The sequence below is a fragment of the Anolis carolinensis genome, chromosome 2 (genome assembly GCF_035594765.1).
Source record: "Anolis carolinensis isolate JA03-04 chromosome 2, rAnoCar3.1.pri, whole genome shotgun sequence".
Lineage (NCBI taxonomy): Eukaryota > Metazoa > Chordata > Lepidosauria > Squamata > Dactyloidae > Anolis > Anolis carolinensis.
In genome coordinates this window covers 66,704,753-66,728,761 of record NC_085842.1, presented here as the reverse complement: position 1 = coordinate 66,728,761, position 24,009 = coordinate 66,704,753, and the positions used below count along the sequence as shown (strand labels likewise).

The following is a 24,009-nucleotide window of genomic DNA, read 5'->3' as shown; positions in this document are numbered from 1 at the left end:
ACATACAATAGTTAAAACCATACAGCAATCAGAACATAAAATACTTTTTTGGGGAAAAGGAACGCCTCCCATAGTTCATCCATTTGGGGGTCCAATTAACCCTTGAGTCTGAACAGGCTTGTCCTTCCCGTCACGGGACTCCGCCCCTTTTCTGGCCGGGCTCCAATCACGGAGCGGCAAAGGAGTATTTAAGGCGCGGGCCCCCAAAGAGGAGCGCAATAGTGATTGTGTAGTAGTGAAGCGCGTGTGAAAGAAAGGTAAGGGCGGTGGCTGGAGGAGAAGGCAAAGAAGAAGAGGCAGTGGCAGCAGAGGTTGCTAAATTGACTGAACTGACTGAGTAACTAAGGGCGCTGCTGAGCAGTTGCACTCATTGTAGCTTGGCTGCGACCCAGAGGAAAAGAGGAGGAGGAGGAGGAGTTGAGGAAGGCGGGGCCCTTGGTGGCGGCATGAGCGCGAGTGCGCAGGCGCGGGTCCAGGTCCAGGCGGCTCGCGGCGAGAGGCGCGCGCACAGCCCTGACTCGCAGTCGCCTGCTCTTCCTCGGCTGGAGAAGCAGCAGCAGCAGCAAAAGCAGGACGTTGTCGCCTCTGTCGCTGTCCCCCGCGCCTCGGAGCCCGACATCATGCCGGTGACGGAGAAGGACCTGGCGGAGGACGCGCCCTGGAAGCGGATCCAGCAGAACACCTTCACCCGCTGGTGCAACGAGCACCTCCGCTGCGTGAACAAGCGCATCGGGAACCTGCAGTGCGACCTGAGCGACGGGCTGCGGCTGATTGCGCTGCTGGAGGTGCTCAGCCAGAAGCGCATGTACCGCAAGTACCACCAGCGCCCCACCTTCCGCCAGATGCAGCTGGAGAACGTCTCCGTGGCCCTCGAGTTCCTCGAGAGGGAGAACATCAAGCTCGTCTCCATCGGTGAGCCAAAGGGAAGGAGGGAGACAAGGAGGCGGATTGCAACATGTTGCTGGGCGGGTGGGTCGGAGGTGGTCTCACTGGCCTCGGGATGGGGTTTGCTTGTAGCATCCTATCCCCATCGCATCATATCCTTATATGCATCCACCTTGTAGGTCAGTGGTTCCCAACTTATTTTGACTAGAGGCCACTTTGACCAGTGACCACTTTGACGAGGGACCACTTTGACCAATGACCACTCTCCAACATTTGTACCAAAAGGATTACGACTCCGTTTTCAGCCAACTTTAGATTCACCTTGGTTATTTGGGGTCCTGAGTATTGGAAAAATAACTGCACCCAGTCTCAGGGCACATATGCTTTTGGCAACTGTGTATATGTGGGAGGGAGGAAAAAAAAAACCTGGAGAGGGGGTTGAAACTTTTTTTTTTAGCGAATCATGAAGAGTAGTTTTATAATGCAAAATAATTTAGAAATCAGGCTCCATTGATAAACTCCAGTGGACACTCAAGACCGATTAACTTCAGTGGATACTCGTGGGGATTTGGTTAATCAGTTAAAATTCACGAGTAAACCAGGTTTAAAAAAAACTGAACCCCCCCCCCCCCACTACAAGCCACTAGTCAAGAAAAGCATGGCCTTGTTAGAAGTCAACTCCTTCAACAAGTGATATTCATAAGCATTAATGTAATGGCACACAGGTAACTCCGCTGTTAAACTGAACAACCACGTCTTTGGACTGCCAAGGACAAAGACATGCCACTACAAAAATATATTGGGTTAGCAGAGGATGGTTGTTTCTTTAAAGTTGAAATTGCAGTTGCCCAAAATATATACACTCCCTTTAAAAACCTTATAGTTTAAAATATGCACTCAGAGATAAAAAACAACAACAATCTTCTTTGAAAAATAATATCTTGTTTACTCATAAACATATTTACCACACAGGCACATTTCTTATTGAAGTTCAGTTACAGATAGGATGTAGCTTCTCTGGGTTGAGTACACAGGGTATCATTCTTAATCCATAAGTCTTAAGTCCATAGTCTTTAAGTATATTTGTACTTACTGAAGTCCATAAGCACACTTCTACATTGAAGTCCAAACAACAACATACATGCATCCACTTCCATTGAGGTTTGATGCAAAAGGGAATACAAAATGGAGTCTTGAGTCTGAACATGCTCAGTACAATCACATGTCTGTAACCCCTCCCACATCAAAGATTTAATTAAACTGGCAAATCAGCATACACATAGAATACAGGTTAGCAAATATATACATTAACAAATAAATAGCGAAAGGCTTGGGACGTTGTTATTTCTAACACTGATTTGGAAAATTGCATTAGATAGACCACATCAGCTCTAGTTTCTGATACAGAACATGTGCCCTCCAGTAGTCGCCATCTGCTTGCCCATAGAAAACCATATTTAATAATCTAGAGCTATCCAATGTGGTCTATCCAATGCAATTTTCTGAATCAGCACGCCAGATAACCCCAGGAACAGGCCTAAAACAAAGACACCAAGGCATCCCCCTTCTAGGTGCCACATGGAAGGGCTCCGCTCGGAGGGAGGAGGAGAAGCAGCAGTCAGGAAGCTTGTTGTCACGCCTTTCGTGGGTAGTCAGCCTCTTCCCTCCCGACGTCCTTGTTACATTGGCACTATAAGAAGGTTTTGCATTACCAGTTGTTCTCGTTGCAACTGTGTAGTAACGATGAAGCCGCAGAACATATTTTAGTCTTGGGGGCCACTGGTGGTCAACGGTCCACAGGTAGGGAACCACTGTTGTAGATCTACAGGTATGAAGAAACTGTGGCCCTCCAGGTGTTTTGGACTTCAACTCTCACAATTCATAACAGTCAGTAGGCAGTTAGAGATTGTGGGAGTTGAAGTCCAGAACACCCAGAGGGCCAAAGTTTGCCCATGGCTGCACTATACCCATCAATTGCTGGCATAGCCTCTCTCCATATGATCTTGCCATCTAGGGACCTCTGTTCCTTCCTTGTAGCAGGGGCGATAGCTAATCAGGGAAAAGCCAAGCAGTGGCGCTGCTCAGACAGGATTTCCTGAGGTGCCTCCCCTCCCAGCAGGTAGAGCCACTTCCTTTTGGCTGCAGGACTTTGGTTTCTGTGCCGGAGGCTTATGAAGGGCTTGCTCTGTTAAAAGGGCAGCCTCTCATTTGGAGAGCTCAAGCTTTTGACTGCCAGTTTGACTTTCTAGATAGACATATGCATGTATGCGTTTTTGAAAAAAAGAAACAGCAGCAAGGGTCTCGGTGATCTCTTCTACATGGCATTGCGAAATATGCCTGTAGAAAAAACAACAACAAAACCCACCAGGTTATTCCCTTCTTGTTTCTACTCGTGGATCTCCAAAAACAAATCAAGCTGTTGGGTGTGCACTAGTTACGCAGTGTGTGCAGGTGCATTAAAAGAACAGACTTTTAAATAAATTAATCTAAAATGGGTTGTCGTGAGTTTTCTGGGCTGTATGGCCATGTTACAGAAGCATTCTCTCATTACGTTTCGCCCACATCTATGGCAGGCATTCTCCAAGGTTGTGAGGTGTATTAGAAACTAGGCAAGGGAGGTTTATATATCTGTGGAAGGTCCAGGGTGGAAGAACTCTTGTCTGTTGGAGGCAAGTGTAAATTTGCAATTAATCACCTTGATTAGCATTGAAAAGCATTGCAGCTTTAAGGTTTGGCTGATTCCTGCCAGATCTGAAATGCTTAACGAACATTCTACAGTGCCTGCAGCATAGTGTAAACAGTAGCCTAAAAATACAGTGATACTGAATTCTTGGGTTTTATATTTATCTCTCAATCTAATTCAACAGTAGCAGTTTCATATATTTCAGACAGTGTTTTACTACTTTGCAGTCAAGAGAACTAGGTTGTTATGGGGTAGACTACAACTTGCTTCCTGCTGTTCAGATTGCTGGGCCAGAGACAGGCAGTCTTTAGATTTGTGGGAGTCTTTTCTTTCTGACTCTGAACCCAGAGGTCTACATGCTGGTGCCAGATGCAAACTGAGATGATAATATACTATACGTTAAGGGATGGGGTGCCTCGCTGCAGATCAGCCAGCCCAGAGGTTTGTGGTCAGCACAAGGACTTAAGTTCACATGCAACATTTCATGCAAAAATACTCCTTTTCTTCCATGGGTTTTTTTTAGCAATGTAATTTGCGATGGGTTGGAGAAGTTTCCACTATTGAACTGTTAAACTTTTGGAATAAGCAACTACAAATTTGCAGAAGGCTACTGGTGTGTCGGGTAGGCCACACAATTTCTCCTCCCATTTTAAAGTTTCAACATATCTGTGAAGTTGCACAGTTATGTATATACTATGCTATCGGTATGTGTGTAACCTTTCATCTGCATCCATAGCACCTAAAATGAAACTGAACACAATCTATATAATTGTATGCCATAATAAGTTCAGAGCACACCTTTCTAAGGCCTATATCCAGTTGTTAACTCCTAACTAGTATCGATTCAAGTGGGAAAGCTTGGTGCTTATGGTTTAGTATAGGGACGGGCAAACCTTGGCCCTCCAGGTGTTTTGGACTTCCAACTCCCACAATTTCTAATAGCCAGTAGGCAGTTAGGAATTGTGTAATTTGAAGTCCAAAACACCTGAAGAGCCAAAGTTTGCCCATGCCTGGTTTAGTGGGTCTGCTGTAGTTGAAACTGATAACTGGACTGGCACTGTAGGTTTTTTTTTTTGCCAGTATAGCTGAAGTAATACTCCTAACACTTTGGAAACTGAACATTGGGAAAACTAGAATGTCCTCTTTTTAGGGATGCCTTTTGCACGTTTATCAAAATTGAGCAATGGTAGGGCCAGAGAAGGAAGACACTGAGTTTAAAAAGTTTAGTCTGGGTCCAGTCATGAGGGACTATTTACTTAACTAATATGACTAATATGCTGTCAGTGTTCATGTGAACAGGCTGGGGATTGTTGCTGAACTGTAATTCCCAGTAGTCCTTGCTAATGTAGCCAATGGCGAAGAATGCTGGGAGTTGGAAGTCCCACAAATTATGGCGAGTGCTTATGGGTCACACCTCCTGGGTTGCGTAATACAACTCATTCATAGTTCAGGATAACAGTAGTATATCAAAAGTTAACCAGACTGTGAGCCTCCTGCTCTCAATGACTATTTTTTTACTTGGTTGGAAAAAAAACCTTATTCTGGCTGTGAAATTTACTGTTTAGTACTTCTCAGCAGCCGAGCTGCTTTATTGCTTAGCAGTATTTGTGTTTTGGTTGCCAATCGCAACTCTTTAAAGTGGGGAAATATGTGTGCTTCTGTCCTTGAACATTTATATAAGTCCCAGGCACAAAATTGGGTCTTACTCCCAAGTAAGTGTTTGCAGGATTGTAGTCACTGTTTAGCAAAACAAGTTTTTTTTCTAGTTAAGTCTCTCATCTTGACCACTTTCCCAAGTCAGGTAACTAGTCCTGGCCTGAATCCTGCCAGAACTCTCAAGTAGAACAAACCCCATTGAATCAATGGGATTTAAGTAAATATTGACTTAACATTCAAAACATTGATTAATTGGTTCTGACTTTTGGACTAGGAATGGGATGCAGGTCTTATTCTCTCAAATGAATTGTAGTTATGCATGAATTAAAAGTTATGAGTTGAAGCTGGAAAAAAATGTAAATATGAGAAGAGCTCATACAGAACTAGGATATAAAAACAATATAATCTAACATAGGGACCTTCCACACAGGCTCTATATCCCAGGATCTGATCCCAGGTTTGCTGCTTATCTCAGTGTGGACTCAGATAATCCATTTTAAAGCAGAAAACCTGGGATCAGATCTTGGGATATAGGATCTGCCTAGGAGGGCCCTATGTTAGGTTATATTGTTTTTATATCCTAGTTCTGTATGAGCTCTTCTCATATTTACATTTTTTCCAGCTTCAGCTCAGAACTTTCAATTCATGTATAACTACAATTTATTTGACAGAGTAAGACCTGCATCCTATTCCTAGTCCCAAAGTCAGACCCAATTAATCAATGTTTTGAATGTTAAGTCAATATTTACTTAAATCCCATTGATTCAATGGGGTTTGTTCTACTTGAGAGTCAGCCTGGTATAGTAGTTTGTATTTAATTAGGACTCTGAGAGACCTTCCACACAGCCATAAAACCCAGAATATTAAGGCACATAATCCACAATATCTCCTTTGAGATATGTGTCTACACTGCCATATAATCCAGTTCACTGTGAATTTTATACAGCTGTGTGGAAGGGGCCTGAGAAACCAGGATCCAAATCCCTGCTGAGCCATAGAAACTCATTGTGTGACCTTGGAGAAGTCCCACTCAGCCCCAGCGGAAGTTAATGGCACCCTCTCCACAAAACCTGCAATGGAAAACCCAATGCTCACTTTGCCTTTGGGTCACAAAAAATCAGAAATGTCTTGAAGGCATGCAGCAACAATAATCTGCCCCATGTCCAAAAACAGAACATCTCCTGAAACTAATTGTAGAACCTGTTCTTGAATTTTTATGAAGTCTGTGATATCCAAGGTGGAGCTTGTATCCTAGTTGGTCCTGTTACTCCATTTTTAGAAGCTGGATGTGCATACATAACATTAGAATAACAACCAACCCTAATGTTGCAAGATGAAACAATGTAGGACATACCATTTTTGACAAGATTAGTTTCCTGGGCAGATACTTCACACTTCTTCAAACTAGTGCACTTTCAATTATGAAACCACTCTGTGACCAATCTTTATTGAAGATTTGTTGCTGTTAGAACATGTGTATATCTTTTTAAAGTGAATGGACTCAGAAAATGGTTTTAATAAAACATACTGTTCTTGAGTTACTAAAGCCAAGCAAGTCTAATCTTGTCAATTCTTAAACAAACATTAGGTTTAATAAGTGATAGTATTCTGAGAGTCCCAAAGGAAGAGTAGGGATGAAGACATAACACATGGTCTGCAAATGAAAGTTGCCTTTTAAAAATTTAAGATGCTAACAGTAATTCATTTTCTTTAACCAAATCTTGCTGTGCTCTCAATCAGCAGCCAAATGGTAGCATAGAATTAGTATGCTTAACAAGTAAAGGAAAATAAAATTAATACCTGCCTGTGGGAGCTGAAACATAACTTTTAAATAATTGTTACCCTGTTTGGTGGAAGGCTATCTGAATTTTAAGTAAGGAAGTAATTAGGTTTTCTTTGCAGTGTGTCTCTGGGGTATAGAAGTATGTTGTTATGAGCAAAACGTGACCTTGAATTAGAGACCTGAAGCATAACTTCAGAGACCTTGTGTCTGTGTAAATAGACTTGAGGCTTCAAGAAAAAGCATAGGAGAAGGAATGTTGGTTTTCTGCATGTAACCCATATGGTTTGAAGCAGGGGAACCTTGCTGATCTCTGAATCAGTCTCCTTGTGGGAAAATACCTCCGACAGCTGCTACAACTTGCGTTTCCAGGAATTACTTCACTCTACTCTCTTTCAGTTTAAATATTAACAGCAGAATATATTGTGCAAAGTGCCAACTAATTTAACAATAAGAGTCATGGGTACTTTTGTCCTACTCATGCTGGGTGTTGCTGGTAAAGAACTAGCAGAAAGTTGACAGAATTGTTGACATGGGTGGGGAAATGTGTGCTACAAAAGCCCCACAAAAAAATCCCCCTGGATACCTTCTATATAGCACACGGAAGATGTGCTTCCTCTTATAAAGTGGTACTGTGACTAATGTAGAGCTTTCCAGACTGTGTGTCGCGACACGTTTGTATGTTGGCTGCAGTGTGTAGGTGTGTCATACAATGTAACAAGAAACCTCTGAGTCTATGAAAATTGTCAATAAATTATATATATATATATATATATATATATATATATATATATATATATATATACACACACACACACACACACACGCACACACACACATATATATATATATATATGTGTGTGTGTGTGTATGTATATATATGTGTGTGTGTGTGTGTGTATGAATAAAAATATGAGATATGTTGCGTCCCCTTACATTTTGTTATTATAGTTTATGTATTTTAAAAGGAGTTGGTTTAACTTCTGGCTTGCTAGTAAAACTGCATTACTGTGCTGCGAAAGGATGCATGTCCAAAAAGTGTGTCACCAACATGAAATATTCAGAAAGCTCTAGACCCGTGGTTCTCAACCTGTGGATCCCCAGATATTTTTGGTCTTCAACTCCCAGAAATCCTAACAGCTAGTAAACTAGCTGGGGTTTCTGGGAGTTGTAGGCTAAAACACCTGGGGTCTCACAGGTCGAAAACCACTGGTCTAGATTAATGTCTTGGCTAAGCATAGTTTCTGTGTTTCTCCTGGGTAAGATAGATACAAATCATATAGTAGTAAAACACAGGATTATACCAGACTTATAGAGACAACATGAATTCTGGAATATCTGCTTTAGTTCAGCTTGAAACAAGGGTATGATTTCTCAAATACTGATGATTTGGTGTGTTAAGTAGATAGCTGTGGATGTGTGAACTTATTTTAAGGTAGCCCTAGAAATGCACAAGCTTATTTTAAGATCACTTTAGATTCTTGATTGCAGTCTAGAGAGCAGCCTTGGGATATGTCAAAAGATCAGGCTTTCCTTAAGAACCTCTTTGGATTTTCATATGGTCTTTGCTGGGATACAATTAAGTAGGCTGACATGGCTGTCCTTACCCTGGAACAAATTTATGTACTGTATATATTTGGACAATATGATATGAAATAATTTGGGAATGATGGTATTTGATTAACTCATTCAGCTAATCAAGTAATTTTTGTTAGTGGAATCAGATGTGGGACTAATTCAGCTTCTGTTTTCTTTCACAGTATCCTCAGGTGTGGGGGTTGAAGGGCACTTCTTGGGGGTACTCAGGGAGGTTAGAGAACATTCCAGATCAAATTTTGGTGAAACTGGGAGAGGAGAGTGGGTGAAAGCCTGCAACAATACATCGAGAGTGAGTTTATACTGAGTGATGTATCGTTTTATAAGGTCTTTAGCTTTCACTGCCAAAGAGAACTGGTGTATCATCAAACAACAACAATCAGGTTTCCTATGGTAGCTGAACTGGTGACAGACTGCTATTTCTACAGTGTAAATGTACCCATAATCCGACTGAATTAAATGTACCACATTGAGTCTATTTTTAGAGAAAATAAGTGAGAAATAATTTCTACTACTACTACTTATAAGAATCCCAAATGTAACTGAACATATGATAGAACCAGAAAAACTTCAGAGCCCACAAACATTGCAATATCACCTTGATCTTGTCTGGTTCTGGGTGCCTTAAGTAAGCAATGTTAACAGGTTTGCTAGAGTTCCATCTCATGAAGCCATTTTTGTCTCAAACATACAGATTCCTGACACCTATATGCTGCTAGTGTCATTATTCTGTTCAGTGGTGTTTCTCTCTAGCAACTTTGTCCAAATTGGTGACCTATTGATGTAGAAGAATAATGTGTGATTGCTTTCCCTTTTCTCCACTGTTCTAATGTGTTACTTATATCAAGATACCCCCACTCCAAATAAGCTGTATGAGTAATTTTGACTGGTTTCTGACTCTTCACATATGTGTGTTCACCTGAATATTCAGTGAACAGCTTTATACTAAGTTTCTCCAGACAAGAAAAAAACATATTAACTACCAGACCCATTTTTGCTGGAAGAGTACAGTTAAACACCTGTGTGTCTTGGCAGTTACATGCAACTAATGACTAGCTATCAAATTTAATAACTGACATTTTACCAAGCCATTCTAGTTCATTTGTTACAAGCAAATTATAGTGTAGCTTTTTTCTTAGGCCCAGAATAGGGTGTCAGTCGGAAATCTAGTGACTGTTGCAGACATGGGAGTTCATCTGAATTTATCATTGTAATTGCTCCATGATTGAGCCTGCCACTCCCAAAGTTCAGGTTATGGTGTGCCTTGTGCAGTGTACTGCGAGATTTTTGTGTGAGAATTCTTTCCTGCAGTAAACCTGGAGGATTTATTTTCCATGGGCAATAAAATACTAGTTGCTAGTTTAGTGGCAGCACTAACATTCTGAAGACATCACTCATGTACACAGTCATATTGCCTCCAATGAACCAGACTTCTTGGGTCAACCAATTGAAAACTATTTCATCGAATGCAGAAGTCTGCTGGTCAAAGTTGAATTTCATATTGCCTTTATGATCCAGCCTGGGAGCACCTATGGAATAAAGGCCCATAGCACTGAGTACATTGTATCAGTGTGTGTCAGCTGTAAATCTGAAAACACATAATATGCTGTGCATAGAATAAAAATTGTTCCATATTTCCTTTAATGGCAAAGAATAATTTCCTATTAAAATGCATCTGCTGTACTTATGCTGATTTAGTAAAGACTGACTCAGTTTATCAAGAACATTGATAAGCAGCAGTGAGAAAATGACATTTCGTGGAGTTTCTGCCAAGCCTAGTTTACATTAGGTGCTCAGCAGTTCAAAGGTGCAAGTGTTGTACTATTATCAGTAGTTCACTTGGGTGTGTAGATGAGTGTGCTAATTGCATTCCAGTTGGCCAACTTGTACCCTCCTTGGATATTTGGGTGGAGTAACACATCTGAAATGTTTGATTTATGGATTTATGTACATGGTGTTACTCAAGTGAAGGGAAGCAGTATCTTTTGAGTACAGAAGGTGGTTTTATTGTTGACATCTAATGTCGACACCTCCTGTGTATATGTTTAAATACACACACACACACATATATATAGGGTGTCCCCCCATATGTATACACCCATAAAAGCTTATAATTCTGGGGTTTTAGTAGTTTTTTCAAAAACTATATGCCCTTAAAAAGATTAAAAATTCTAATAGTACAGAAGTGGCACAAAATACCAAGGAAAACGTTAAGCGAGGTTCACAAGTGAACAACGCATTTCTGTGCAGGGATCACAATTTGAATGCCTTATCAAAATTGGACTATATTACCTAGGATGTGCTGCTTTGACATTGTGTGCAGATTTAGACACTACCATGGGTGACATTGGATTTCTAGCTATACTGAAAAGGAAATAGGAAAAAAGCAAAGAAAAACCTGGGTCGCCTTCAGTTTCTGGACCAATCTCAAGGGCAGTCCAACCTAAACCCTACTGTTGTCTAGTTTTCAGGTTCCTAATGCATGGATCACTGTGAAGGTTTTTCCTATCTGGAAATAGTCTTCTTGTCTTGTACCAGTTGAAGCTGGTATTATGTGCTTAAAGATGAATACAGAGCAGTCTGAGACTGCTTGCATGTCCTGTACAGTAGGTAGTGCGGTAATCGTGTGGCCATCCACATGTTCATGAATTGTAGTTCCCAGAGTTTCTCCCCATGGCTGATCCTGACTGAAGATCATGGAACCTATAGTTAACAAAATGATTCAGCCCTGCTGTACATCCAAGACAGGTAGAGTACTGAATGACTCATATGAAGCACTTACTCACATAATCTCTATCTCACAGTCCTGTTGGTTGACCCTCATCGATCCCAGCACTACATTGAAGCACAGGTTGAGCATTGCCATTCCTAAGATGTTATAGAGAAATAGATTGAGTGATATTTGCAATGCTGATGACTCTTCTCCCAAAGTCAATAATGACTATATCCAATGACTGTGGAAAGATATTAAATAGCAAGATCACGCCCTTTGCGCTCCCTATTGTTTCCAAACAGTTACACCAATGATACATCAGCATTCCTTCCGCCTTCCTTTCTTCCTGGGAATTTCTTGAGAAGGCAAGGAAGAACTATTTGAGCAGTGCTTTTTGGATATGTGTTAGTTACTTTAGGTTTCAACCTGGGGAGCGCATTGGATGAGCTCCCTCTATCAACTCCAGCTCCATGCATGAACATGAGAAACATTTCTATATGGAATACTTTGAAAAACAGGCCCTAGAAACAGCACCAAAAAAGCCAACTGTTTGGTTCAGATACGTAGATGACACCTTCACAATTTGGAGCCATGGAGAGGAAGAACTCAGCAAGTTCCTGGACCATCTTAACAGCATCCACCCAAACATCCAATTCACCATGGAAAAAGAAAAGGAAGGAAAACTGCCATTTCTAGATGTTCTGGTCATCCGCAAACCCAATCAACAATTGGGCCACACAGTTTACAGAAAACCTACACACACAGATAGATACCTTCATAAAAACTCCAACCATCACCCAAGTCAAAAAAGGAGCACAATCAAAGCCCTGACAGACCGTGCACAAAGAATCTGCGAACCTCACCTCCTCCAAGGTGAACTCAACCACCTAAACTGGGCTCTACAGGCCAATGGATACTCCACCACAGACATCAGAAGAGCTGCAAGGCCAAGAACAAGCCATGAGAGTCAAGACAAAGATCCACCCAGAGGAAAGGTGTTCTTACCATACATCAAGGGAACTACTGACCGCATAGGCAAATTGATGAAAAAGCACAACCTACAAACTATCTACAGACCCACAAAGAAAATCCAACAAATGCTACGGTCAGCGAAGGACAAGAGGGATCCTCTCTCCTCTGCAGGAGTCTACCGGATACCATGCAGCTGTGGACAAGTCTACATAGGAGCGCCCAAACAAGAGTCAAAGAACATGAAAGGCACTGCAGACTAATTCAACCAGAGAAATCAGCCATAGCAGAGCATTTGATGAACCAGCCTGGACACAGAATACTATTTGAGAACACAAAAATGCTGGACCATTCTAACAACTATCATGTCAGACTACACAGAGAAGCCATTGAAATCCACAAGCATGTGGACAACTTCAACAGAAAGGAAGAAACCATGAAAATGAACAAAATCTGGCTACCAGTATTACTAAACTCCAAAATCAAAACAGTAGATGGGAACCAACACAATAAGGACTTGACTAAACAAAGGATGCCCCCAGGCAAGGGACAAAACATTTCCAATGCCAATTAGGGTGATTAACTGAAACATCAATGCTGGCTCCCAGTGACAAAGAACTCTTGCCACACCTTGGACTATACACAGATATATATTCTTTCCTTTCCTTACTTAATTTATCCATACCTCACAACCTCTGAGGATGCCTGCCATAGATGTGGGCGAAACGTCAGGAGAGAATACTTCTGGAACATGGCCACACAGCCCGAAAGACATACAACAACCCCAACATGAGAAAAGCTTCCTACAAGGATGGTTAAAAACATCAAAACATCCTGGTGTCCCCTGGGCAATGTCCTTGCAGACGGCCAATTCTCTCACACTAGAAGTGACTTGCAGTTTTTCAAGTCACTCCTGACATGAAAAAAGCTTGTGTTCTTTATGGAGAGATTTTTTTAACTTCTTGAAGCATAGTGGGAATAAATATATTGTTGACAATCCATTGATTTCCTAGTTTTACACAACTGTACTGATCCCTTTTTTGTTGCAGTACCTAATATCTTACTTGCTGGGCACTGAGACAAAGACACTCAAACATGTTTCTTAGTTTTTCAAAGAAGATACTGTACTACTGGAACTTCCATTTCTTAAAGTATAGCTATTGAATTTTAAATGAAGACACACGTTATTCAAAATATTGTGTCTTTGGTAGTTATGCTTTGCATGGAAACTGGCATTAGAGAAAACACTGTATACAAAAATGCAGTGAAACTATTGTTCTCTTCCATGCTGCCTGTTCAGGACACATGTGTGTTTCTGTACCTTTAAGTTTCTTGTCAACTTATGGTGACCCCCATAAATTTCACAGGGGTTTTAAAAGATAATAACAATAATTTTATTTCTTACTCATCTCTCCTCATGCCTCAAGACAGGTAGGAAATACTCAGAGGTGGTTTTGCCAGTCCCTTCCTTTGAACACCTTCCTTACAACACCTGGTATTTGTTGGTAGTGTGTCATTCAAGTAATTACCACGATTGAGCCTGCTTAGCTTCTGTGATCAGACAGGATCTGGTTCCTAGCTTATGTAGTCCCTCCAGCTGCATCCTTTACTTTGCTGTTGAAAGACATGTGGCAGCTTTTTATTCACAAAGTTATTATTGAAAAGACTTGTGACATGGAAATAATACATGTTAGTAGGTTATCAGAATGGAAACTCAACACCTTTGCTGCTAGAATATGTTAGATGTTAGGTGGCTTTCCGGATGTTGTCAAACTACAGTCTCCATCATCTTCATCGTTGGCTAGGGCTGTTGAGGACTGTACCCCAACAGTTTTGGGAAGTTTGCCTATTTTTCCAGCCCTATTCTTAAATGGTGATTTAAGGGACATGATGATGTGTGAAGGGACAATCGGTTGATCTCCACCTGATGACTAAATCTGTAATCATTTGTTCACTGGAAACTCCTTTAGTTCTTACCTTGTAAAGCTAGATTGCTTATCTTCAAAATATTATCTCACAAGAATTTCAATTCTTTCTCTGATTTATTTCAAGTATACTTCCTGCAGACCATACTATAATTCTTCTGTTATTCTGTATTTTGATAATGGGTGATAAAAACATCCAGCACAGACAGAATAGCTATTGAAAGCATTTTTTTGCCCAGCTCAGGGGCTAGGATTCAAGGACTTCAAACAGTGATTCAGCACTAAAGGGATTATTGCTTGCGATGACTGGATGCCATTATTCATGTTTGTCTAGGGCTCTAAATGTTCACTGAGGAGTGGCTGTCTATGTGGGACACTAAAACACTGGGGTTTTTTTTCTCACTTGGTTTTACTTTCAAGAGCTTCTCCTTTAAGAAGGAAGTATATCATAAAGGTTTTACAGAGCCAAGAGTTTAATCCTGTAGATTCTTCAGTGGCTGCCAAAAATAGAATTGTTCTGGCTATGCTGTTTCTGGCAATATAACCAATACCTGCAGAAATTGAATCATCTATATTGAATGGGATTTTTAGTCTGAAAAAATGGTATAGTGAGTTGTTTCAATTTATTACTAAGTATAATCTGCTTCTCTAGAGTTTTGCAGGAGAAAACTGTAGGTTTGACATAACTCTTGGGGCAATTAAGCTGTCATGGTGGAACTAAAAGGCCAAGGCTTCTGGTATATGGAACTGTTAGTTCAGCTGAGAGAATATGTGCCACTGGATGCCATGAAATAATTTTCTTCCACTCAACAGTTGTTTGCTGGGCTTACCCACTAATTCTCACTTAAGAGCTCATGATTTTGGTCACCACTTTTAACCATAACCTTAAATCTGCCAACTGTTGCTTAAATGAAGAGAGGTCATAGAGTGAGCCTATGTTTTGCTTTCCTTTGATTGTAATACAGCATAGTTTAGCGAAGGGGACTTCTACACTGCCATAAAATCCAGATTGACAAAGCAGAAAATCCACATTATCTGCTTTGAGCTGGTTTATAAAAGTCTACATGCTATATAATCCAGTTTAAAGTAGATTATCTAAATTGATATGGCAGAATAGTAGGGAGCTAAGATTCCCAGATAGTTTCAGCAAGATCAGTATGTCATTTTCATGTACTGTTGTGTACCGTTCTACATTATCGAGTTCTTTGAATATTATGTCAAAATTGTGAACATCTCTTTCCTGATAAGAATAGAGGATGTCTGTCTCTGCTCTGGAGCTTCAGGTGGACGTTTGGAAATTGAGGGGACTGTATTTGCCTCCCGTGAGACTTTGGAGGGCTGCATCCTCCAATTCGATATATCACCACATATAAAGGATATGGTGTTGTCACCATGTTTTGGGGATTTCTGTCCTGGAGAGGCCTTTATTTAAGAGCAGGAAGTGCACAGAAATCATTTCAGGTGCCAAACAAGACTTCCAGGCATTAATTGACCTGGGGACATCCAAACATGATGCCATTTGCAAAGCAGGAGGTCATTTTGCTGGGGCCACAGAAATGGCCAGGAGGTTGCATGTTCCTCACAGGCTGCACTTTGCCTATCTCTTTGTACATGATTTACTAGCCCATAGATCAGGCATGGGCAAACTTTGGCCCTCCAGGTGTTTGTACTTCAGCTCCAAAACGGCTGTTAGGAATTGTGGGATTTGAAGTCCAAAATACCTGGAGGGTCAAAGTTTGTCCATGCCTGCCACCGATGGACTTCTTTGGGATATGTTTTCATGCCTTCTGCATGCAAATAATTTCCTCTGTCATTGAACTATGACAGTTACTTCTGAACTCTCCACAATGCTACAATGAAGCAGGAGACTTTCTCTTTTCTCCTCCCTGCTGCCAGAGTTCTCTTAACAACCATAAATACTCAAACTTGGCAAGATCATACTGTAGGGAGAAAAAAATGAAAGACTTCTGGGTTTTAAAAAGATAGCTGTTTTTCTAATATATGCTGACCCTAATTTGGATGTACAGTGCACCCTTAGTATCTGCTGGGGTTTTGTTCCAGGGTACTCCCCCCCCAACCCCCCCCCCCAAAAAAAACAAAAAAAACAAAAAAACAAACCTTGAAATCCATTGGGTGCTCAAGTCCTGTTATATACATTGGTGTAGTAACATTGTGTTCTTCGTATATACTTGCAAAATCCAGGTTTGCTTTGGGATTTTTTTTTTAAAAAAAATCAAGCTGTAGGTGATTGAAACTGTAGCTGCAGAATCTGTGGATGCAGAAGGCTAACTGTAATCTCTGAAACCTCTGTAATGTCTGAAAAGGCATGGGTATCTTACACCTCACTCTATCAGTTTAAGACAGGTAGCACAGCAAAGTCAGTATGAAGTGTGATATGGAAGTTTGATTGCTGTGTTGCTGCCACATAGCTTTGTGAGGAGGGAGAAAGGCTGGGCAAGCAGTATTAGAGGTACATTTTGTCTTGTAGCACACTGCATTTTGGAAATAGCTCAAGAAGATGGGCAAACAAGCATCAGGATCAGACAAGCTTGCTGGGCTTTAAGCCAGGATTCTTATCTTTGGTGTCAGGAAGGTAGTGGTATCAATCTGACCATCCCATGTACTAACTATACTTACCGATCTCATCTGTCACAGCAGGATGTCTGACTTGATGAAGAGATGAGAAGACAGCTTTACTTGAAATGTACAAGTTGCAAAATGTTTTAATGTCTTTGGTAACAAGCCTCTGTTTGCTGCCACTTGGCAGCTGAATAGCACTTGGGCATAATCCAAAATGTTGCTTGAGTGCCACAATAGATGCAGGTCCTGAGTGCAGCTAAAATGGGGTGACTGGGTGGTTAAATAGGAAGATGAATGCCAAACAAGTTTCTATTTTTAGTTATGATTGAATGAGATGTTGGCCTGCAATATCTCCACAAAGGTTGGAAGCTTGAAAATACTTCTGATTACTCTTTTCTGAATTCACTTTAAAGCACCATGTGTATTATATAGTAGAAACTTTTCCCAGGATATCTGGATATTCTATTCTGGGATGAAGTGGTAGCATTTTCTGTGGAAGCCCTAAGATGTAGTGCATCTGTGATTGGAAAGGGACAGGAGTTGCTAAAGATTTTCAGTAGGTATCACCCGTGAAAATACCAGCACACCTTCTGTATAGCACACAGGAGAAATCTCTAGTCAGTGTAGAATATGTAGTTTCAAATCTTCACGATGACTAAGGTGAATATGGCAACTAGTAATTCTGCAAACCTACCATTGCAGAAAAGGAGTTCCCAAACCTTCCTTACTTTTAAGGACAAATGAATAATTAAATATGCATTACCTTATCTAATTATAAGAAGCATCTAATATCATTGGTTTGTGTATGATGAGTCTGCCTGGTTGCCCACTTTTTGGAGAATTTGAATGTTCATATACTCATGTGGAATTTTAGTGGGTCCTTATACAGGTATTGCCTGCCTGTGAATTTTAAAAGTTTTTTCCTTCGAAAAAGAGCTTCATGCTAGGGCTCTTCTCCCTGGATTGGAGAATGTTTACACTGACTGGGAAGAACTCTGCTGTCCCATAGCCTCCTTTGGAGATGCAACAGAATTACCAGATGGTAGTCAATGCTCTTGTTAGTCAGTGGTTCTCAACCTGGGGTCCCCAGATGTTTTTGGCCTAAAACTCCCAGAAATCCCAGCCAGTTTACCAGCTGTGAGGATTTCTGGGGGTTGAAGGCCAAAAACATCTGGGGACCCCAGGTTGAGAACTACTGTGTTAGATGGATGGCCTAATAAATTTCCAGTAATTTTACAAGTCCTGTTTGCCATCTCAGTTGATCACTTACTGTTAGCAATCAAATTATTAAAGATGTGACTGGATGTGAACTCTGAAGATCAGTGTGTTTGTCTGCTTTGCCAATTGCAAGTGTTATATGAACTCTTGGCCTGTGTAAATCTCAGTTAAGAAATAAAACTGAAAACTATTGATTAACAAATACGATTGATGTTGTGATCATATTTTCACATGGTAACACCTGAGTAGATGTATCTCACGCTTACTATGTAAACTCCATTAAAGTCCCCTTTCCAAAGACAAATTTTGTATTGTTGTATGTAAGGATAGATGAATAGGTTTTGTGCTTCATTGATGTGACAAGGCTACCAATTGTTAGAGGAAACAGCTGGACTTCCTCTCATTCTAGGAGGTTATATGACAGGTTAAAAAACATGATTCTGCAGTGGTATATTATATATAGTGGTATATAACATTGTGAGAGGGAGAGATGATGATGACAATATATTTGCTACCCGCTTCTCCTTGCAACTTGAGGTGGGGTACAACATGATTAAAATAGATAGATGAAACAAAACACTATGAAAATGCATATACACAACACAGACCAACACCGATATAATGAAAGCCTTCTGCAATTTGCAACTCAGGAACCCCAATGTGTTTGATTAAATTTCCCTCATGTTATGTCAGCATAACCATGGCCATATTAGTTAGATGATACTTATTGTAGTCCTACGCATTCGTTGATCTGGGGAAATTGTTATTACTATTTTATTTATTTAATGTATACTTTGCTTTTCTCTTGACAGAGTATACACAAATTTCTAAAAGCTAAGACTGAAAGTTGTCAGTGCCAAAGTGTTGTATCTAATATGAAAAAAGGCAAGAGGCTTCCTTTACTTCTTAAATTGCCCCCTAAGATAATATACTGCTCACAGTAAGAGTGACAGGAGCAAACCACCACGTCAGCTTTTCATTAGCTAGATAAAAATGGGATTGGCTTTGGGGTTTATATTGCAGGTGCCAAGTTGGCAATGTAAATTTAATCAAGATGTTTTGAAAGTAGGTAGCATATGAGGAGGTAGCTCATGGCATCAAATTTTAAAGAGGTGTGACAGGCTGTTAATTGTAAAATGTTTCCTTGAATGAGAGCACTTCATTTTTCTCCCTGAATGCTGTCTGTGATGGAGTCTGGCTGAACTGCAGACATTTGCATGAATGGGATTTCCTCTCACCAGTCCTGTGAGTGTGGTGACTCTGGATGGATTCGGATGGAAAAACTGAATCAAAGTGTACATTGTAGTCAAGGATTTCCCCAAACAGTAATCAGTTCTGATTACTTCCAACGTGTTGCTTTTGGCTCCAGGAATCCATGTCCACTGTGGCTGCAGTGCTTGGCGTGTGCTGCGGAGAAGATATTTGGCTGAACCATATCTGAATAGCTTCACTTATCTGCTGCAGTCCTTGGCTGGCGGCAGCTGCCTAGAAGCATCTTGACCCACACCCAGTGTGAGTAAACATGCTTGTTAATGCCGAAGACATTAGTCTTGGAAGCTTGCTAGTCCTTCACACTAGCATGGAGCCTCTTCGTGCTGCCAGCAACCCAAGGCCAGTTGTTGTAGTTTAGCAACTGGGATCTGGTGAAATTTCATTGAGAATAAGTTTCACCAGATGCCTGCAGCACAGATTGGATGACATGGAGCAAAAATACAAGGTATTTGGACTGGGGATAATAAATGAGAACCAAAGCAAGAACAAATAGTTTGCTTTTTAAAATGTTGTCTGTGGCAATAAAAAACACATTCTTATGGTCACTCCAGCCTGACTTTCTCTAGGTGCAAAAGATTTCCTTACACCAGATTTGAAGCAAATAATCCCCAAGGCCAATCAAGTTATTTTAGTACTTGAAGCAAAAGATCCACAAGGGCTTTTCCTCATGCTTTGCATTTTTTTTTAAAAAAGCACAGCAACAATAAATGTCTTTTTCTTGACATTTTAATCAATTGCCTGTGGTAGCCACATCCTGTCTTGAATGGCAGGTCTGGCTTGAGACTTGCTTTGCCATTTTTTTAGATACACATGTCACTCCTGTCTCCCATTCAGGTACCAGCCTAGTGCCCTGCTCACCATTGGAATAGTGACTTATATGGCTTATAAGAGAAGAGAATCCATGGAGCGCAACTAAACTGTCAAACTGAATAGGATTAGCCAGATGGCTTGTTCAAAGTTTAGCTAGACTGCTACCTGAAATGTTGAGCAATAGTTGGATGGATATCTGTAAGGCTTTTGTTTTTGTAAAAGCTAAATTTAAGAGAGAGGCTTCTCATGTATATGAACCAGTTTTTTCATTTAAAACAGAAAAAGAATTACAGCACATTGAGAGGAAAGTGATGGGACTTAAACTGACTTTTGTTCTGCGGAAGTCACTTTTTTGGATACTTGGACCTGCTGCTGTATTCATAACTGAGGTTCTGGTTTTTCTTCTGTGGGAGATGCTGCACAAACATAAAAGATGTTCTTGTCTTCAAGACCCTTTAACTCTTGAAAAGTCAAGTCAAATTTTTATATACCCTGTTTCCCTGAAAATAAGACATCCCTAGAAAATAAGACCTAGTAGAGATTTTGCTGAATTGCTAAATATAAGGCCTCTCCTGAAAGTAAGACCTAGCAAAGGTTTTGTTTGGAATTATGCCCGCCAAACAGAACACCAGAGCATGTAGGATTGGTAAATGTACGTACCATAGATTGCTGAACATGAAAATAATGGTAGTAACAAGAAATTCTTGATTTCACAGTTTGTCTGGTTATGCTGGTTTGTGATGATATCTACTGTATATAATAATGTATAATGTTCATTTCTTTTGTTCAACAATAAAAGTGAATTCTTCTTCAGGGAAAATTAAGACATCCCCTGAAAATAAGACCCAGAGCATCTTTGGGAGCAAAAATTAATATAAGACACTGTCTTATTTTCAGGGAAACACGGTGTGTGTGTGTGTGTGTGTGTGTGTGTGTGTATATATATATATATATATATACTTTTTCTTCTTTCTTTCCCCCCCTCTTCTATATGGATTCCATGTGTCCTCTCTCCCTCCACCCACCCTCTCTCCTCACCATTCCTGACTACTTTAGATGTATACACCTATAAAAACCTAAATAAAAATTAATTAAAAAAACATAAAAGATGTTCATGCATCCACATAATGCATACTTAGCAAGCAACATTTCTACTACTACTTTATTTTTTTGCATCCCTAGGATATAGTTATGATTTGTGCACATAAAACTGTAAATGGCAGTGTGTCTATGCAAGGCATATATTTTGACAAGACTTAGTATTATCAAATGAAGGGGTTTTGAGAAGGGGGAAATGAGAAGGCAAGCAGTTCATTTCAAGCTGATATAATTTGTGCTCTAACTTTGCCCACATTTTCAAAGCCAAGCCTGTTTTAAAAGATAACTGCCAGCTTCATCGAGAGTCTGTTCTCTGAGGCTAGTGAATTGGAAGAGTGATACGGATAATTCTTGTAGCCTTGGTCTGAGGCAGTGCTATTCTTATCCTGTTGGAAAGCCTTCACTCACATTAAAGATGTTTATTTGCAGCAGAATAATATGCACTGAAATATGGCATACATAGACCATGTGGGTTGCTCAAGCCCACAGCCCAGCATTCTTCTGCCTAGTCTTTCTGGAAGACTTGTTTTCTGACAAAGCCTCTCAAATGTCAAATTGAAAAACTGGCCTGCCTATATTGAAGACTAAAGCATGTGGCCTGTGAAAGAGGCATTTAAATGAAATACCTAATTGTCTAAGCGGGTTTAGAAATGGGCTAACTCATTCCAGCGTTTTCATGCTGCGAGCTTAATAGATGGGTGCTGAATGATCCGGAGTCAACAATGTCTGATGGGTCTTCCTGGCCAAGCCAAAGCTTGTTGTTCTTGCCAGCTCCCATACCAGTTGATGGCCTTTTCCTGGTGAAAGGAAGGGTTGTGGGAGAGAGTACAAAGTGTCCTTCAGACCTCTGCCCATTACCCAGTGTCCTCCCCATATCTAACCATCACCTGGTATTTTGTGGGGGAGTTACTGAATGGTGGAGCTTGCTCCATTGCACTCTACTGCCTATTAGGCCCTATGTTTTCTGCCTCCCTTCTTTCCTGAGAAGCAAAAACACTCTCCTTTTTGCTCTGGAACAGGAAATCCCAGTGTAATGTCCCTAAACACTAATGTTTCCTGATGAAGGAACTTGGCTTCGTTATTCAAATTTAATAACAATGGAAGTTGGAGTATCATAAACAATTATCTATATTGGCTTCAAAACAAAGTCTGAGGTAATGGAAGTATGTTATTCTAAAAATGAGTATCATAAGCTTTTTGCTGGTATTCAACTACTTCTTCACTTGGGTTTGACTGTTGACATTTTTGTTGTGATGTCAGTCCCTGGAAGAAACAGAGTATTTATGAAGTTCAGATCAGGCTTTCTCTCTTTGGAATATTTGTCTATTGGCAAATGTCTTCCTTCTGATTTATTATTTTTCATTATTACCATCTTCATACACCTCTACTACATACTTGCTGATTTATGCAATTTGCTCATAAGTAGACATTCCTTTATTTCATAAGAACAAGATGGTGCAAATGGATTGATGACTAAACATTCCAGGCAGTAATGTTGAGTAGCAGACTCAAAGGGGCATTGAGTTCTCATACTAGTCAGCAGATATGGATGGAAAGTACCTCTTTACTCAGGTACTGATGCAGATGAAAGGAAATGCACAATTGTAATGTGAGGGCTTGAGTCAATAGGACTTAATCTGCATGTTTACTGGTCTGTTTACTTGGAATTAACCAGTAGGGTCCTTGCCTTAATCTGAATTGTTACCTTGGTAAAATATGACATTCTCACAGAGTGTATTGATGCATGTGTATACCAGATTATTGGAAATATCGATTGAGAGTGAATACAGACATATGATCATCTTGGTAAGGGCGAACAAAGAGCAGTCTACAAGTTGTATGTTATACCCAGGAAGCTTTAGGTGTACCTAAACCAAATCTTCACAATATTTAAACTAAAACAAGTTGCAGCTGCCCTCCTCCTCCTCCTCCTCCTCCTCCTCCTCCTCCTCCTCCTCCTCCTCCTCCTCCTCACATTTATCCCACGAATTCGTAGGGCCCCCTGTGCCTGTCATTTCCATATGGCTTTGTTTTGGGCATTCCTTTAAAAAAGTCATGTTTTTGACAGGTTGATGTGATTGTTTGTACTTGCAGCTAGCACATCACACCACCTATCACTGCAGACCGTTGCCCCATTGGTTGGCTATCCAGCTGGCATTGCTAGAAGGTGGGGTCGTATTTTTACCGGCCAAACTAAAACAAGCTTATGGTGTCTCCTAAAAGGGATACAAAGGGGCTTATTTAGTTAAAGTCATGGAAATGTGTATATCTTAACACATGTGGCCCCAGATTTCTGTCCATGCTTGTCCAAAGGCATTCTAGCCAGAAGTTAAATGCCCGCTGCTCAGAGTGGAAATATTACTTCTTAGACAACGGTTTGCACTCTTCCACAGACAGTATGATTGGTGGTCATAGTTTCCAGGTTATGTCTTGACCTGTTTACCTTTAGGATTTCCAGAGCTGCATAAGATAAATCTTTCCTAAGTGATACCTAACAGAAATTGATGCTTTTTCTGATCTAGGTGGGCTTGTTGGCACCCTTTAGTATCCCTCATTGGAACTAAGCCTTCAAATTAACTGGAGAGTTTATTGAAGGAAACAGAAATCTAAACCTACATTAGAAACAAGCAGCAGTATTGAGAAAGTAACTCTGTACATTTGCGCATATAGGTTGGAATGGCTGCCAAGAAAATCTCCCTGGAATACTTGCATCAATATTCAGAGATGCTTCACAAGGCAGAATTTCAGTCAAGGGAATAACAAAGCAAACTGATCTCATCTGCAGCTTCTGGGGGCTTTTCACATACATGGGGAGCAAGAGGTG

At 40.6% G+C, this 24,009-nt stretch overlaps 1 protein-coding gene across 4 annotated transcripts in view; it reads left to right on the top strand.

Moving 5' to 3' along the window:
* The first annotated feature begins 221 nt into the window (after positions 1–221).
* flnb (filamin B) overlaps positions 222–24,009 on the top strand; it is a 97,753-nt gene continuing 73,965 nt past the window's right edge. For 3 of the 4 annotated variants that reach the window (XM_062969844.1, XM_062969843.1, XM_003217759.4), the window contains exon 1: positions 223–912. In XM_062969844.1, coding sequence (XP_062825914.1) covers positions 447–912 — 466 coding nt within the window. In that variant the 5' untranslated portion in view covers positions 223–446. Of the gene's footprint in view, positions 913–24,009 lie in introns of all 4 variants that reach the window. The other variant, XM_062969842.1, reaches the window with a different exon arrangement.